Source organism: Mustela nigripes, chromosome 7 (assembly GCF_022355385.1).
Source record: "Mustela nigripes isolate SB6536 chromosome 7, MUSNIG.SB6536, whole genome shotgun sequence".
Classification (NCBI taxonomy): domain Eukaryota; kingdom Metazoa; phylum Chordata; class Mammalia; order Carnivora; family Mustelidae; genus Mustela; species Mustela nigripes.
In genome coordinates, this window is record NC_081563.1 from 6,485,944 (window position 1) to 6,502,879 (window position 16,936).

The 16,936-nt window shown below is 44.8% G+C and overlaps 1 protein-coding gene and 1 long non-coding RNA gene across 4 annotated transcripts in view; one reads left to right on the top strand and one right to left on the bottom strand.

Moving 5' to 3' along the window:
• Positions 1–12,020: 12,020 nt before the first annotated feature.
• On the bottom strand, positions 12,021–16,660 carry LOC132021126 (uncharacterized). Of its 2 annotated transcripts, none has more exons than XR_009405250.1 (3): positions 16,569–16,660; positions 15,291–15,359; positions 12,021–12,604 (listed from the first exon to the last, which is right to left on the bottom strand). It is a non-coding gene; the product is annotated as an uncharacterized LOC132021126 (long non-coding RNA). The 2 variants fall into 2 exon arrangements; XR_009405251.1 differs by having other exon boundaries at positions 12,021–12,615.
• A 73-nt stretch (positions 16,661–16,733) lies between these two features.
• The window catches only part of TAF1B (TATA-box binding protein associated factor, RNA polymerase I subunit B), a 76,012-nt gene continuing 75,809 nt past the window's right edge, over positions 16,734–16,936 (top strand). For both annotated transcript variants that reach the window (XM_059405134.1, XM_059405133.1), the window contains exon 1: positions 16,734–16,842. In XM_059405134.1, coding sequence (XP_059261117.1) covers positions 16,825–16,842 — 18 coding nt within the window. In that variant the 5' untranslated portion in view covers positions 16,734–16,824. The remainder of the gene's footprint in view (positions 16,843–16,936) is intronic.

Consider the following 16,936-nt stretch of genomic DNA (forward strand, 5'->3'; position numbering starts at 1 on the left):
TCCCAATTTTCTCCTTTGTAAATTGATACTACATTCTTTGAGCATATCCCATAATTATTTCCCAATGAAGGTTTTTGAACACAGGCATGACATAATCAGAGCTATTAGTGTGGATGCCAAATACAGTAAAATCTGACTTAACTGGAATTCAGCTAACCACAATCCTTAATTACCCAATTTTCTTTTACTCAACTTTGGGAAACATAGAGGAAACTCCCTCTCTTCCTCCCTCCCTCATTTTCTCTCTCTCTCTCAAACACACACACACACACGAAAAGAGAGAAAGAAAATTATGAAATATGGATAAATTTAACAAATATGTTCAATAAATGTACTCTGGAAAGTAAAAAACATTACTGAGAGAAATTAAAAATAAGTATAAATGGTGACATATACCATATTCATCGACTGGAAGATTCAATATTGTTAAAATACCAATTCGTACCTCCAACCCCCCAAATGCTACTTCTCCTGCAAACTAGTTATAGTTTAAACACAATGAGATTCAAAATATGAACAGGGTTATTTTAAAATTCAGTAAGCAAAATTTAAAATGTATGTGAACAGCCAAAATAATATCGAAAAAGAGCAGAGTTGGAGGACTTACACTATCTAGTTTCCAGATCTACCATAAAGCTAAGAGTAATCAAGATAGTATGGTACTGAACTAAAGGTGACATATAATATAAACCAGTGGAATAGAACAGAAAGTCCAGAAAGAGGTCCCACAAAAATATGGTCAACTGATTTTCTAGAAGATGCCAAGACAATTAAATGGGAAAAGGATAATCTCTTCAATAAAGGTGCTGGAATAATTGGTTGGCTATATGCACAAAAATGAACTAAAACTATAAACCTTATTTTGAAAAAACAGCATAAAATCTTAACGACCTTGAATTAGGCAAAATTTTAAAAATAGGACACATAAAAAAATCAATACTTTGGACCATCAAAATGAAAAATGTGTGATTTTTGAAAGCACAGTTAGGAAAATGAAAAAGCAAGCCACAGACTGGGAGACTATGTTAGCAAAACATACATAAAATAAGGTATTTGTGTTCATAAGATATAAAGAATACTCACAACTCAATAATGAGAAAAGATACTTAAAATCAGGCAAAAGATTTGAGTAGACATCTTACTTTAAAAATACAGATGCCAAATAAGCACGTGAAAAGATGTGCAACATTATTAGTCATTAAAGAAATGTAAATTTAAACCAAAGGGAGATACTACTGCATATCCCTTGAAGTGAATAAATCTTACTAGATTGACAATGCCAAGGTTTGGCTACAACATGAAGCCACGGTTTACATTTACTTACAAAGTTAAACATTCCCTTACGATATGACTCAGAAATTCTACTCTTGAGCATTTTTCAAGTGAAATGAAAACATTATGTCCACACGAAGATTTATACGTGAAGACTCATAACAGCTTTGTTCAGAGTACTCCCAAACTGGAAGCAATCCAAATGCCCATCAGTTGGTAAGTAAATAAAGAAAAATCTGTATCTTAATGGAATCCTGCTTAACAATTAATAGGTATGAACTACTGATACACCCGATACCATGGCGGAATCACGAAAGCATTACTAAATGAGAAAAGCCATATCTAAAATGAATACACAAAGTATGTGTGTTTTTCTTTAAAGATTTTATTTATTTATTTGAGAGAGAGACAGTGAGCAATGGGGAGTGGAGGAAAAGAGGGAGAGGGACAAGAAGATTCTAACTGAGCACAGAGCCTGCTGCAGGGCTTGATCCCACAACCCTGAGATCATAACCAGCTAAGCCACCCAGGCACCCCTACACACACTGTATGTATTTATACGAAGTTCCAGAAAAGTTCTAGAAAAGGCAAGTCCAGGGGCGCCTGGGTGGCTGAGCCTTCAGCTCAGGTCATGATCCCAGGGGTCCTGGGATTGAACCCTGAGTCCTCAGGCTCCTGCTCAGTGGGGAGTCTGCTTCTCCCTCTCCCTCTGCCTCCTCCTGCCCACCCCCTCACGTTCTTGCTCTCTCTCTCTCTCAGATAAATAAAATCTTAAAAAAAAAAAAAAGGCAAGTCTATGGTGATGATAGCAGATCAGTGTTTGCTAGGGGTTTGGGGCTTGAAGATGGGAACTGACTGCAATGTTCTAAATCAAATTTTTTGGTAGTGGTTGCATATGTGTATATGTATATGTACATACACACACACACACACACCAAAACTCATCACGTACACTTAAAATCGGTGAATTTTATTATAATAAATTATACTTCTAGTGGGATTTGGATTCATCTTTGTTCACTTGTTTTTTGTCATTTGTCATTCTTCTAGCCATTTAGCTGCATGTGTAAAGGTTCAGAATTGTACTGTTTTCTAATGTCCAGGATAGAATCTGTGTTTCTGTTCATTATTTTCTTTGTTGTTTGAGGTAGTTTTTGAGAAAGAAAGAATTAGGAATGTCTTCCTCTCACCATCTTAAATTTGGAAGTCTTACAGATGATATTTAAAACCATGGGACTGGAGCTATCCATGTTTCTTAATGCATTACTTAACATTTCAAGATGCTATACTGAGTTCCTACAATGATAAATAAGGACTGAGATCTCTTCTACATCCCTACTTCCCCTTCCCCCCCCCCCCCCCCACACAGTTATAAAACAATTTTAGTTATATAGTCAGTATATAAACTTGATCATGACTACACAAATGGCATTTACTAGAGAACCACATTAACACCATGTTCACACCAAATTTCTTATTCAGTCCCTCACTTACTGGATTTACTTGTTTCCTCCTCTTCTTTCCATATGCCTGATTTTCTACACATCATTCATTCTTCCTAACATTCTAACAAAGTCTACCTCAATTCTATCAATAATGTTTTCCATAATCTCCAATATGTCGTATACTCTTGCTCCTAGAGACTGTCGTCTCAGAGCCTTCCTACCACACTCTTCACTGGACATCATTTTAGACTGGACATTATACAGATGCCATCTGGAAATTTCCATTCACCATCATCACAGGGACTCTTAAGCTTTAGAGTCCTTGCTTCCTTGATTCTATGGGTTCCTTCCTTGGTTTACTCCCTTCTTTGTTGGATCATCACCTTTGGTAGTCCACTAAAGGTATAAGGAAAGGGAACAAGGGAAGGAAATGATACTAGATCTTGCATGCCTGACATAGTTTACCCTATCTGATGGACAGTTTGGCTGAATATAGAGTTGTAGGGTGTGGACTGGAACACTCAAGTCATTGGTCCCTTGTCCACAAGATTCCAGTGTGTTGTGGAGAGGACAAGATATTCTGATTCTTTTCTTTTTCTCCCTAGAAGTTTACAGCATCTTCTTTGTATCTCTGATATTCAAAAAGTTGCCATGTTGAATCTGACTCTGGACCCTTTTCATTATTTTTGCTAGCTCTTTTGAGTTGGAGATATATGCTTTAGTTCTGAGAAATTTCCTTGATAATTTTACCCCCTTGGCTCTCTACCTGGCATTTCTACCAGATGGTTTTCAACCCTGCAGACTTTCTTTCTTGCTTTATTTTTTCTCTGCTGTTTTCCATCTCTTTCATCTTTTTGTTCTGGAATGATCTCTGAATGTATTTTGTATATTAAGTTTTTATTCTGAAGCTGTCTGATTTCTCCCAATTCTTTTTTCTACTTGCTATCTGCTTTTCAAGTTAGAAGCCTTTTCCCACATCCAGAATTGCTGGATGCCATCAGCTCTCAGGAGCCTAGAAAGCTCTTTGCACATAAGCCAGATGTGGGCCCAAGAGCTTCCGCCTAATAGGATAGAGTTCAAGCCCACTCACTATGAAGAATCCCAAATGGTAGTTTCTGAAATTTAGACCAGAGAAGACTCTCGTCTCCTGCCTGGGGAGCTGTAAAACTTGCTACTGACGTTCTGGAAAGGAAGTTAAGAGCAGTATTCAGATGTCACTCAATTCCCCAGTTTCTAGTCTGTGCTTCCTCCTGCCCCACCCGCCGCTCTCCAGTTCCTCTTCAACTGCCATCACCTCCTCCTTCCACTTCCTTGGTCCTTGTGGACTTGGCCTTTTATTTTGGCGGAAATCGGAAATAATGCATTATTCAGCCTGCTCTGTGTTGTTTCAGTGATAAGGAGACTGAAATCCAGAGAGGGGGTGCCTTCTCTGTGGGACCCCATGATTCCCCAAGTCACTGCTTCTGTCTGCTTCTGCCTGGATCTCAACTTCCTCATCCGTAAAATGGAAGAGTAGTTCTACATGACTTTCAGAAACTTTATATTCTGGAATTGTATGTTTCAAGAAATCAGAACCTGATCTCCATGGCTATTTAAAAAAAAAAAAAAAGATTTATTCATTCATTTTTAGAGAGGGAAGGAGTGTGTGTACAAGTAGGGGGACAGGCAGAGGGCGAGAGGGGTGGGGGAAGCAGACTCCCTGCTGAGCGGGGAGCCCAACTTGGGGTGCAATCTCAAGACCCTGAGGTCATGACCTGAGCTGAAACCAAGAGTCAAAACTTTAACCAACTGGAGCCACCCAGATGTCCCTCTGTAAGTATTCAACCGGTCCTATTTTTGGTGCTTTCACGATGTCCCACAAATCCCCTTCTTTTTGGGGGGCAGAGAAGGGGAGAAGGAGAGAGAGGATCTTAAACAGGCTCCACACCCAGTGCAGAGCCCAGACATGGTGCTCGATCTCACCACCCTGAGATCACGACCTGAGCCAAAATCAAAAGTCTGACACTGAACTGCCTCAGCTACCCAGAGCCCCCTCCACCCAATCCCCTTATTTCTTCTCCCCTTCTCCCAAATCAAGGGCTCCAGGCAAAGGCTGGCTTCATGGGTGTGCAGCCTATCTGGTCACACAGGACCTTATACGCTTGTTTAATGATCTGCTGTTGCCCCCTGAAAATTCTTACTAAGTTTTGAACCAGGGATTCCACTCTCATTTTCTGCACAAATTATGTAGGTAGTCCTGGCCATGGGATGGTCACCAGCCAGGACTGCTCTTCCAAGAATTTTCTAGCCCATAGCCCGAGCTCCAAGTCCTGCGGCTCTGCTGAGTTGGCTTCCTGAAAGGGAGGGAGGAGCAGGGAGAGGAGGGCCCCATGACTAGAAATGGGTAAACCAGCCCTCAACAGGTTCTGCAGCTTGCCTGAGATCTTATCACTCAAGAGTCTGGGAAACTCCTAAGTTATTTAAGGCAAACTCTGAGTACCTCACACAATCTTAGAAGGTTGTTTTGCTTCTGTTTAATTGGGGCTGTGCCTTCTGGCGGTTGATGTCCTTTGACAAGGCAGTTTTGGATGCAGAGAACTTTATTTATATCCAACTACTCATTCACGAAACAACCCTTTAGGAAGCACCTACCCGGGGAGCAGGGTGAGCAGGCTCTTTGGAGCAGACAGAACTGAGAGAGATTGCCCCTCAAGTCCTCCTGCTGGCCGCATGACCTGGCTTGACCTCCTGAGTCTCTGTTCCTCTTCCTGTTTGGTGAGAAGAGAACAATTACCCCCCTGCTCAACGACGAGATGACCTGTGCAATGGGCCAGGTGCCGAGCCTGACACACAATGGGCCTGCAAGTACTCCTTCCTCCAGCCTTCCTCCCGGCACTAGGCAAACCACAAAAGATTTCAGCTTTGGTTGTGGACAGACCAGGCCGTGAGCAGGCCTCGGAACACCTAGAAGGTCCATTCATTGGGTGATGTACTAGAGTCTCTCTTCGCTCCAGCAGAAATGCTGATGGGAGCCCAAGGAGGAAGGCTCATACATCTGAGAAGTGCCCAGACAGTGTTTGCTGTCAGGAACATCCCTGTGCTTTGTGATGAACACTTAATAGGTTCCAAGAAAGCTTTGAAGTTAATAATACGTCTCCCTCCCTTTCAACCTATGATGCTCTTTCCACCGATGGTCTTCAAGTGATACACTTAGGCCTGTGATGAAATTTGGAGGCTCTTGCAAGCAGCAAGCTAAAGACTTGCTCTTATCTTTATTGAAAACAAAAACTTAAAAGTCTAGTTATGAAAATCAAGCCCACAGAGAGGCGTGGCCCAGAATGTGTCCTTAGAAATGCCTCTTCCACAAGCTGCCTGTTCAGGGAGATAAGTGGGGGAATGATCTGGTAAATTGAGCCTCATGACCATTGATGGCATCTGTTTTCACTTTCCAGTTTACAGAGCTTTGACAAATTCTTTGTGCGCTATTACCTCCTTCATACCCTACAGTCTCAGCAGGTGTTTTGTTGAAGTTATTATCCCCACACTGCAGATGAGAAAACTGGGCCCCAGAGAAGTGACCATCCAGGTCACGTAGCTACCCCGTACGTATCAGGGCCAGGATTCAGATCTACTCTCCTTACAGAGTCTCTGCTCTGTTGGGTCCTTGAAATGATATTTAGCTATTTCCAGACTTAGTAGAACCTCCTTAAGTGAACTTTCAGTGGAGGCGTGCTGGGTTCCAAGCCCTGGGATGCTGGCAGAGTTAGGAAGTTGGGATGAGGCAGTGGGGCCAGCTCTAATGTGGCCACTAGGGCCCCCGACCAGGGGCCCTGCCTGGTGGAGTGGTGGTCACATTCCTGGAATTCCTGCGGCCTGGTCAGGACAGAATAATGCAGCCCCTCAGGCTCATCAGGCGCCCGATCTGTCCCTCTCAGCCACTCAAGGGCTTTGCTTGGAGTTTGCCTATAATCTCCCCTCTCTCTCCTGCTAGCCAATATTGCTTTTCCACGAGCACACGAACATGCTGCAACCTTCCATATTCAACCCCACTGTGTCTCCCTGAACGGCTGACCAATTCCTTACTCTTCCTTCCAGCAAAATTCCCACAGGTCTTGTCTACTCTTTCCTCCCATTCTGCCCTGAATCCATGCCAATCATACTTCCACCCTTCCTATTTGACTGAAACCATGTCGTCCATGATGACTATCTCGCTGGGTGCTGGGCTAAGCTCACCCACCTCTTAACAGCATTTGACCTTTCTTCTTTCTTGAAACTCTAGTCATATGGCTCTGGTCACTGCCTTCCATTGGTTCTCGCCTGCCACCATCTTTGCTGGATTGTTCTGTTCTGCCTAACTTCCACCTGTTATAGTGCCCTTGTCTCAGCCCTGGCCCCTTCCCCTCATCTATGATCTACTCTCACTCCCTAGGTGTCTGCATTTAGTCCTGGGCTTTAAAACTCATGTCTACACCACGGCTCCGAAATTCACATCTCCGGCCAGAACACCTCCCTTGAACTCGACTCATTGGTGCAAATTCCTATTCAGTATCTACTCCTATATTTCTCACAGTCACTTAACATGTCCCAAATCTAGATCCCCGCCCCCGACCAACCTGCCCGTCACCATCCCAGTGAAGGGCTCCACCATGACCTCACTATGCCGTCTTTGATTCCTCTCTTCTTCTCACAACTATGCCCAGTCCATTGTTGACTCCACCTTCAAAGTGAATCTGCTTCTCCTTGCTCACTGTGGCGCCCAAAACCAAGTCCTGGTCCTCCCAGTGAGTCAACTGCCTTCCTCCTCCTCTGTGGTTCGTTTCCCACAGAGACCTGAACAGTACTTCAAAGTGTAAATTAAACCTTGCCACTCCTCTGTTCAAAACCCTTCAACGACTTCTCAGCACACTTAGAATTAAATTGAAATGTCTAACCGTGGCCTCAGAAGGAATATTCAAAACACCCATATTCAATAATATATTCATGTATAAGAGTCTATATAAGTGGAAGTTTTAAAATGTATTCCCTTTTAATTTTTAAATAACCCAAACTAAATCTGTTTATAGAATAAAACTTCAGCACCTGAGTGGCTCAGTCACTTAAGTGATCAACTCTTGATTTATGCTCAGGTCATGATCTCAAGGTTAGGAGATCAAGCCCCGCGTGGGGCTCTGTGCTGGGTGAGAGAGTCTCTCTCTCCCTCTCCCTCTGCCCCCTCCCCACCATCTCTGAGATAAATAAATAATATTTTTTTAATAAATAATATTTTTAAAAAGAATAAAACTGCCAACAAAATAAATTAGAACATTCACCAAATCAGTCTAATAACTTCTAAGTCATTTGTTGGTTTTCAGAAATTATTGGTGTGAGCTTTTGATATGTTCTCACAAATTAAGTAATGCTGCTATTGGAGCTATGGCTTGACAGAAGGAAATGCAGCCAACTTCTCCAATAACTTCCTTAATAAATCAGTAGCCACTAGGTTAACCTGTAGTCTCAAAATAGAGAATTTCTCTCAGTAACAATATTGTGTGTGGTAATGAATTGTCTCTCAGCTGCTATTCAACCAAGAGCAATTATGTTCAAATATTTCCTGTTCCTTCTAGTGTCATCTGATTCTTTCATATTTAATATCCTATTGGCTAAGTCACGAAAGCCTTTTGTGGAGCACTGGGTCGAATGGTGTTGAGCCCAATCCTTCCTGAGAGGCTCAGGGCATGGTGGCCAAACTTGTGGGCCCTACAAGGCTACGTAGTTTTGGCTCCTGGCTTAGACACTTACACAAATTTTAGATAACCTTTGATTTCATTTTCTTGTCCAGAAAATGGGGCTCATGGGCAACCAGTCTAGAATGGTGCCTGGCTCAGAAAATGCTAGATACGCATTAGCTCCCACTTGACTAAGAAAACCCGGTGGTTAATGCCCTTGAGTAGACCTGTGGTGGGTTTTGACAAACACACACCCTTCAATGCAAGTGAAATTGGGTATGAGTGGTGAGAAATGGGAGCTACACTCTGGAATCTTTGGGCCCTTCCTTCCTTGCAGCCTCCCACCTGGGGAGGAAGTACTGCTATTCCAACAAAGCCCCAAATGCTTGGCTAGTACTTGTGTGGGGCCCCCACTTGTCTGCTCCCCCAGGCTCTCCCCAGCCTCTCTGAGCCAAAATTCCACAAAGGCTATCATCCCCACAGGCCGGCACCCTGTTATGTGGGAAGTACAAGGCAGCTGTGCCCTGCTGACTGGCGCCCTGTTGATCCATGAGGTGTCCCTTCTCCCTTCCTTCTTCCCTGGTGGGAGCCAGTGTGGTAACCAGGAGGTGTGATCTCCCGGGAACCTCTGGTATCATGCATGGGACAGACTATGGATGTACTGGCTGATATCAGTCCTGTGGGGCCAGGAGACCTCCGGGCAGTCAGGGCCCTGCCCAGTGCTCTCACCCTGAGGCCCACAGCTCTACCTCTTACCCATTATCCTGGCCACACTTGGCTTCCTTTTGTTTCTCAGACACACCAAGCCTAGTCCAGCCGCAGGGCCTTTTTACTCTCCCTGGAATACATTTCCCCACATTCCTGCATGGCTCTCTCTACATTCCCAGCTTGGCTCGACGGTCCCTCCTTCGGAGAAGTCTTCCTCATGACCCTGTAAACATTCTACTCACTTCACCCCACCCCAGTCACCCTATATGCTTACCTGGCTTTAAAGCATGTATTACTCCCTGAAGTTATATTTTATATTTATCTGTTTTCTATCATTCTGCCATGATAGATATGGTGGAAAGAGTGGATGACAAATACTGTTGCAAATACTTTTAAAAGACGCAGAAACTGCTGAAAATTTAGAAGAAAATGAGTGTTACGTGTCTCAGGTTTGCAACGTGAATGTTTGCTATCCAGCAGGAAGAAATATAGATATTTCCAACAAGTCCCTGCTCCTGGTAGCAGCTGGATTCCATTTCAGTCATAGAACATGGGAAAGATGGCTTCTGAGGGGCCGTTCGTGGAAAGGTGCATCAGAGAATACACATTCTCCACAGTAAGTTGCATCTTTTATACAAGAGCGACTTGGAGATACCATGTCCATGGAACCACCAACTAGAACCACTTTGACAAAATGGCGGAAGAGCTCTGGGATGAGGCTGCAGACGGCTGGGGAGATTTGCTGGTACCTCCTTCGCCAGCAGTGAAGGGCAGCAGAGGCAACAGGCAGAGGGGCACGTGTGGCTGGGGAATGCTCTGGGCATAGTTGATTTTATAAACTCAGGACCTTTCAGATGTCAGGAGATCCTTACCATAACCCATCCGAATGTCCACAAACGTCCTTTGTTCTGCACAGAAGCCTGTTGTCTATCTCATGGCAAAAGACTCAGAAGACCTGTCAGACTTACAGGTGAATTATCTTTTTTCTCATGAAACAAAAAGGCAAGTATTCCTGCAATGACGAGGGGCTGTCAGTAGTAACACCACTTGGCAGGTGTTTTCGAAATTGTGAATACACTTAATTTGTCCCTTCGGGGGTAAAGGGGCTGTTTCGACAAAGTGAGCAGCTGAATGGCCGGGTGTGTTGGCTGGCCTTATCTTCACATTTACGATCTCAGATGTCCAGGGGGGCCCCTGAAGGTGCCTGACAATTTAGCAGATTTCTCATTTAACTCTCCTATTCCCCAGAGGTATTACACCTCTGCCCTTTCCTTGGGCCTCGAGCAACCCTCCCGACTCTCCCACTCCGCTCAGGACCTCCTCGCCATCTCCCCAGAAACAGTCAGAGGAGCCCTTTCCTCACGTCCCCACCGTGCCTGTACCACAGGCCCTCCCTTCCTGGTCCTGTCCTGGCTGAATTATCTCTGCTCCGGCCAATCCCTCTGCCTGAGCTGCTGACCCAGCCCCTCTCCCCAGCTCAGTGAGAGCCCCTGGAATCATTCCGTCTTCCCATGTCTGAAACAAGAAAGCCAAGAAACCAGAGAAACAAAAATCTGCCTCGGCTTTATGTTGCCTCCCAGTGATGACATTCTCAGCCTCCTTCTTGCTCCCTACTTCAGTTATGTCGGAGTGGCCGGGTCTCGGTCCTTGGACCTTTCTAGCCACACACCCTTGATGAGTTTATCCACGCTCCTGACTCCCAGCCGTTAGCTCTCCCCTGAACATCAAACTCTTCTACTCAACAGCACCGCCTGGATACGAGTTCACATCACTAACTTAAGCATCCCAGCAAACTCTTGATTCTGGCCTCCACTCTGTCATTAAGCCTGCATGTGTCTTCCGGGTCTCCACAGATGGCAACGGCACTCTCATGCAGGTGCAGACCCAGAACTTTGCAGTCACCTTCACTCTCCTCTCTCTCACCCCCCGCAACTGATCTCTCAGGAAGACTGTCCGTGCCTTTGAAACCTGCCCAGAAGTTGACTGTTTCTCCTCAGTGTCTGCTCCCTCCATCCCTTACATCCCCCTAACTCTCCTCGTCCCTAGAGGGAGCCTTCCAAAATAGGAGTCAGCTGCTGTCACTCTTCTGTCTTCCATCTCACTGAGAATAAAACCTGATGTCCTCCTATAATCCCCAAGACCTTATATCCCTGATCTGGCCCGGTCTCCTCTCTGACCTCATGGTCTCAGCCACACACCTCCTTGCTTTCTCAGGGCCACCTCACCGTCTCAGGGCCTTTGCACCTGAAGTGCTGATCCCCCACCTACCTGCATGGCTCAGTCCCCCGCTTCTTTTAAATCTCGTGATTTTGCCTCAGGTTGTGATCTCAGGGTCCTAGGATAGAACCCCACGTCAGGCTCTACACTCAGTGGGGAATCTGCTTGGGGATTTCTCTCCCTCTCCCTCTGCCCCTCCCCTTTCTCTAAATTTAGTAAATAAATCTTAAAATAAAATAAAATAGCAACTCCCACCTCCAAGCCTTCCTCCCGTCTATTCTATTTTCATGTTCTGCTTTCTCCATATGGAAGTTTTTAGCCTCCTGACATATTTTTTTAGTAATTTGCTTATGCATTTAGTATGTGTCTCTGCCAGCTAGAATGTAGGCTTCATGAGGTAGAGACTGTTTCTGTCCATTGCTTTATTCCATGTGCCTAAACCAGTGTCTGGCACATGCTAGGCTCCCCATTGCTTAAGGAATGAAAAAGTAACCACTTCTTTGGAAGACATGTGTTCTATGGAGACTGCATTTTGAGAATGAATGTTTGCGAATGTTCCCATTGGCGTGAAAATATTTTCTGTATCTTTGTGAGGTGTCTTTTTTTGTTATGATCCCTTTAAAAAGAAGTACTAAAGTAAACTAAATTTAAGACAAGAACTACAAATCTCTATCACATAGTGTTAAGACAAGATTAGTTTAATTACAATGTTCTTAATACTTTCATTGAAAGGGAGGTTATTTACATTAATAACTTATATTTTAGCTTATATTGATGAGTATTCTATAACATACATCATTATATGCTCAAAACTCTTTTCTGAGAGGTTGCTGTCAAAGGAGGAGGCTTTTGGATTGGATTAGTTCTGGGTGTGTATTTTAGGGTTTTGTTATAGAACATTCTAGTTCGAAAAGCATTTCCTGTGGCTATCCATTACTTTGTAACAAACTACTATGTATCGTAACAAACTACGTCAGATTATTGGCTTAAAAACAAAAACCATTGTGTTTATTTGGAATTCTGTCAGTCAGGAATTGGGGCAGGACTTGGCTGGGTGGTTTTCTGTTCCACGTAGCATGGGGCAGGGGCTGCATGTAGCTAGTGACCGGCTAGGCTGGGAGATCCCAGATTTCACTCATACGTCTGACACTTTAGTCCTCCGTGTTGCCTCCGTAGTACACATGGCGCGACTGGGCTTCCTCACAGCATGGCTGTCTGAAGGGAGTTGGACTTCTTGCCGCTGGCTTTCAGGACAGCATATTTGAGGAAAAGCAAAAGCTGCAAAGGCACTGCTTGGAAGTTAGACAATACCATTGACTTAGCATTCTGTGGCTCCAAGCCGGCCACAAGACGATGGCTGATTAAAGGGGCAGGAAGAGGGACTGCATCTTCCAATGGGAAGACAGCAAAGAACGTACGTCCACTTTAAATCCACCACAGGCTTCTTTTGCACATCATGATTCTGTGAGATGCATCCGTGTTGTTGCCTGTAGCACGAATTCATTCTTTCTTTTTCCTCTATAGGATTCCATGGTATGACTATCACAATTAGCTATTGATTCTCCCATTGATGGACATTAGGTCGTTGTAATTTGGGGCTATTATAAGGAAAGCTTAACGAAGATACTTGTATGTATCTTTTGGTGAACACATGTACTAATTTGTCTTGGGAATGTATCAGAGGGTAGAACTGCTGAGTTGTAATTAGCACACAGTTAGCTTTTCCTCCAATTTTCCAAAATATTTCTGCCAGTTTACACTCCCATCAGCAATGTAGAAGAGACTGAGTTTATCTATGTTTTTTTGCCAAACCTCGATATTGTCATTTTTTAAAAAAGATTTTATTTATTTATTTGACAGCCAGAGATCACAAGTAGGCAGAGAGGCGGGCAGAGAGAGAGAGAGAGAAGGAAGCAGGCTCCCTGCAGAGCAGAGAGTCTGATGAGGGACTCAATCGCCAGACCCTGAGATCATGACCTGAGCCGAAGGCAGAGGCTTAACCCACTGAGCCACCCAGGCGCCCTATATTGTCATTTTAACTTTGGCCATCCCAGTGGATGTGTTGTAGCATCTCCTTGTGCTTTTAATTTGCATTTTTCTGGTGAATCATAATGTTGAGCAGCTTTTCATGTATTTGTTGATCTTTTAACTATCCTCTTTGTGAAATAGTGCCTTTTTTTTTAATTTGTAGGAATGTATTTGTGGTGGATATGTCTTTTGTTGAGTTTATCTATTGTACATATCTTTTCTCAGTCTTTGGGTTGCCTTAACAATGTCTTTTGATGAACTAAAGTTCTTAATTTTAATGAAGTCCAATGTAGCAATCTTTTCTTTCATGAATAGTGCTTTTAGGACTGTGCTTTTCAGGGAATCTGCCCTGTCTCAAGTCAGAGAGATACTTTCTGATTCTTTTTCTAGAAGCTCTATAGCTTTACTTAGTACATGTGGGGCTGTGGTCCATTCCAAATTAATTTTTGTATTGCAAAGGACTTGCATTCAATTTGCTGATATTTTGTTTGGAATTTTTACATCTGCTTCTGAAACAGAAGAGACTTTTTTTATTCTCTTTCAAATATCCCTGCCACGATTTGATGTCAAGGTTATGCTAGCCTTATAAGATGTTCTGGTAACTGCACTCACTTTTCCCATTATTTAGAAGTCTGTGTTCGATGGGTACTATTTCCTTCTCAAACATCTGGTAGAATTTACTATCTTTAACTCATATGAAATTGGGGTTTTCTTAGTGAGATGATTTTATACATAGAATATACTTCTTAAATAAATTGTTCAGATTTTCTATTTCTTCTATATACCTTTCAGAAACTTGTATTTTTTTAGGAATTTTTCCATCACATCAAAATTTCAAGGCACTATTTCACAAATAGAGTTACTGGCTCTATTACAGAATTGAGTAATGATTAGTGTTGGTTTCTGTGTCTGTTACTTATGTGGAACCTTGGGTACAGCAGCTTCTTGTGCATAATAGCAGAGCTGGGGTCCTTGCTAGGATTTGGGTCCACCTTTCTTAGGTTTAGAGGGTTAAACATATTTCTTTCTGATGTACACATTCTTTCTTTAGACATGTTAATACATTCAGTCAAGATGTTCAGTAAAATACTGGCCCAGACTCCTCAATCCCTTTAAAGATTTATTATCTCTGCCCTAATTTTATTTCTCTGTTTCCTCTTCTTGAGGCTACCTCGATATTGCTCCACCATTCCACCTCTATGTAGCTCAACAGTTTTCCAGAAATTTATCTACAGGGCGCCTGGGTGCCTCAGATGGTTAGCATCTACCTTCGGCTCAGGTTAAGACTTGGGGTCCTGGGATGGAGTCCCCTGCTCAGCTGGGGGTGGAGAGGGTCTGCTTCTCCCTCTCTCTCTGCCCTTCCCCTCATGCTCTCGCTCAGGCTCTGCCTCTCTCAAATGGATAAATAAAATCTTAAAAAAGAAAAGAAAAGAAATATACCCACATTCAAGCTCACCTCTGCCATAAGGCAGAAATCAGTTCACTGAGCACTTCCACCATTGATAATTTCCATTAGACCAAAAAGAAAAAAAATCTGTGCCAATCTGATAAGCAAAAATGGCACCTGAGCCAGAGGTTTTAAGAACTGCATACTAAAGCTTTTCTGCTAAAACCCTCCTTTAAGTCTTATAGTCTAAGAAAACATTTTCTTCCAAAGGGCTGACTTTGCTCAAAACACTCAATTTTCTGTGAAGGAATGGCTGGAAAAATCTGTGATTCATTTCTGTGAAATCACATGTCCAAAGTCTCAAATCAAGGTATGTCATCTGTTTCAACCATTTTGCATGTACATGAAAATCTTACAAGTCATTCATCCACTCAACAAATATTTATCAATCACTTCCTATTAGCTAAGTACTATTCCAGGTCCTGGATATATTAGCAATAAACAAAAAGACAAAGATTCCTGATCTCGTATTTTAGTTCAATACATTACCTCTTCAGCTGTGCATTCAGTACTGTCCCTTCCTGTTCTATTATTTCAACATCTGAAATCACGAGAGATCTAGAAAATAAAAGGTTTATCACCAAGCTGTTCTTAGGGCAATCCTCATGCTGTACGGATAGGGAAGGTTTTTCAGAAAGAGTCTGAAGTTGCACAGAGCCACGCTTGGCAAATGACATGGGTGACATAAATGGACAGGACATTTGTCTAGTGCCACGCTAAAATAATGAGACGGACTTCTCCATGGGACTGGGGGGTCTCCTGAGGGCTGGGACTCTTCACCTCTCATTTCCCAATTGCCCGCACAGTGCCTGGCATGCAGTGGGTGCTGAATTAACTTGGGGAAATAAATGAATCGACAAGTAAACGAGGAGTGAGTGAATAGAGAGCCAGTCCCTCTCTATTCTTCTCTAGTCTCATGACTTTAAATGCCATCTGGATAGAGGGAACTCCCGAGTGTGGATCTCCAGTCCAGAATCCACCTGAGAATGCTGCACTCCGATGTCAAACTGTCTTTTCATCCTGCCTGGAGGTCTTAGCAGCATCTCGAACTTCGCAGGTCCAAAATCAAACTCCTGGTTCCTCCTCTACCCTGCCCCAAACGGTCCCACCCACAGCCTGCCCCTGCTCGGCCAGACCTCACCCTCCCAGCACTCAGGGCAGAAACCTTGAGGTCACCCTTGCGTCTTTCTCCTACCGCCCTCCTCCTGTCCATGAAGATGCCCTTGCGGCTCTCCCTTCACAATCTGTGCTTCCAGAATCTCTGTGATTCTCAGTCTCGAGTGCTTTCACCTGGTTCCAGCTCCCACGGGATCTTGTCCGGATTATTCCCCTGGTCTCCTGACTTGCCTTCTGCCCTGCCCCCACCAGCCCTCTCCCCGCAAGGGTCACACTGGTCTCTCAAACAGAAGTCGGACCGTGTAATTCCTCCAACAGCTTCCAAGTAAAATCCTCGCCCAATACGAGCACTCCGGGGCGGGTGCTTACAGAGGAGGCAACTGAGGCACGGGGAGCAGGAAACGGTGACTGCCCCCAGGTCTACCTCAGCAGCCTTGTTCCTTCCTCCAGAACCCCACGCCCCTCCCGTGCCGGGGAGAGCCGCAACCGAGCGGACTCGGGGAGCCGCCGCCGTCCAGGCCGGGGCGGGCGGGCAGCCACCGCCTCCCCGGCAGCGAGCGGGGATAGATGGTCCCGCTTGTCAGCCGAGCGGGACCGAGTCAGCTCCGCAGTCGGCGCGCCGCGTCTCTTCCCGAGGTCGGCTCCAGTTACCTGGACTGGAGAAAGGCATGAAGTCTGGGAGGGGGCTGCAGGGGTGGCGGAGCTTCCTTCCCGGCGCGGGCGGAGACGACCCCGCATCCCCAGGCGTCCGGAACCCGAAGCCGCGGCCTCGGTTTCCGCCCGGCGGGTTCCTGCCGGCGCTCCCGGAAGCTGCGCTCGCTGCCTGGGTAACGGGCCCGGAAGCTGCGCTCGCTGCCTGGGTAACGGGTCCGGCGGGGACGGCGGCGGCGGCGGCGGCGACGCGATTATGGACCTGGAGGAGGCGGTGAGCGAGCCGGGAGCCCTGCGGGCCCGACGGCGGGGCGGGAGGGGAGTGAGGCGGAGAGAAGAGGCCGGAGGACGCCGACTGGCTGTGGGGG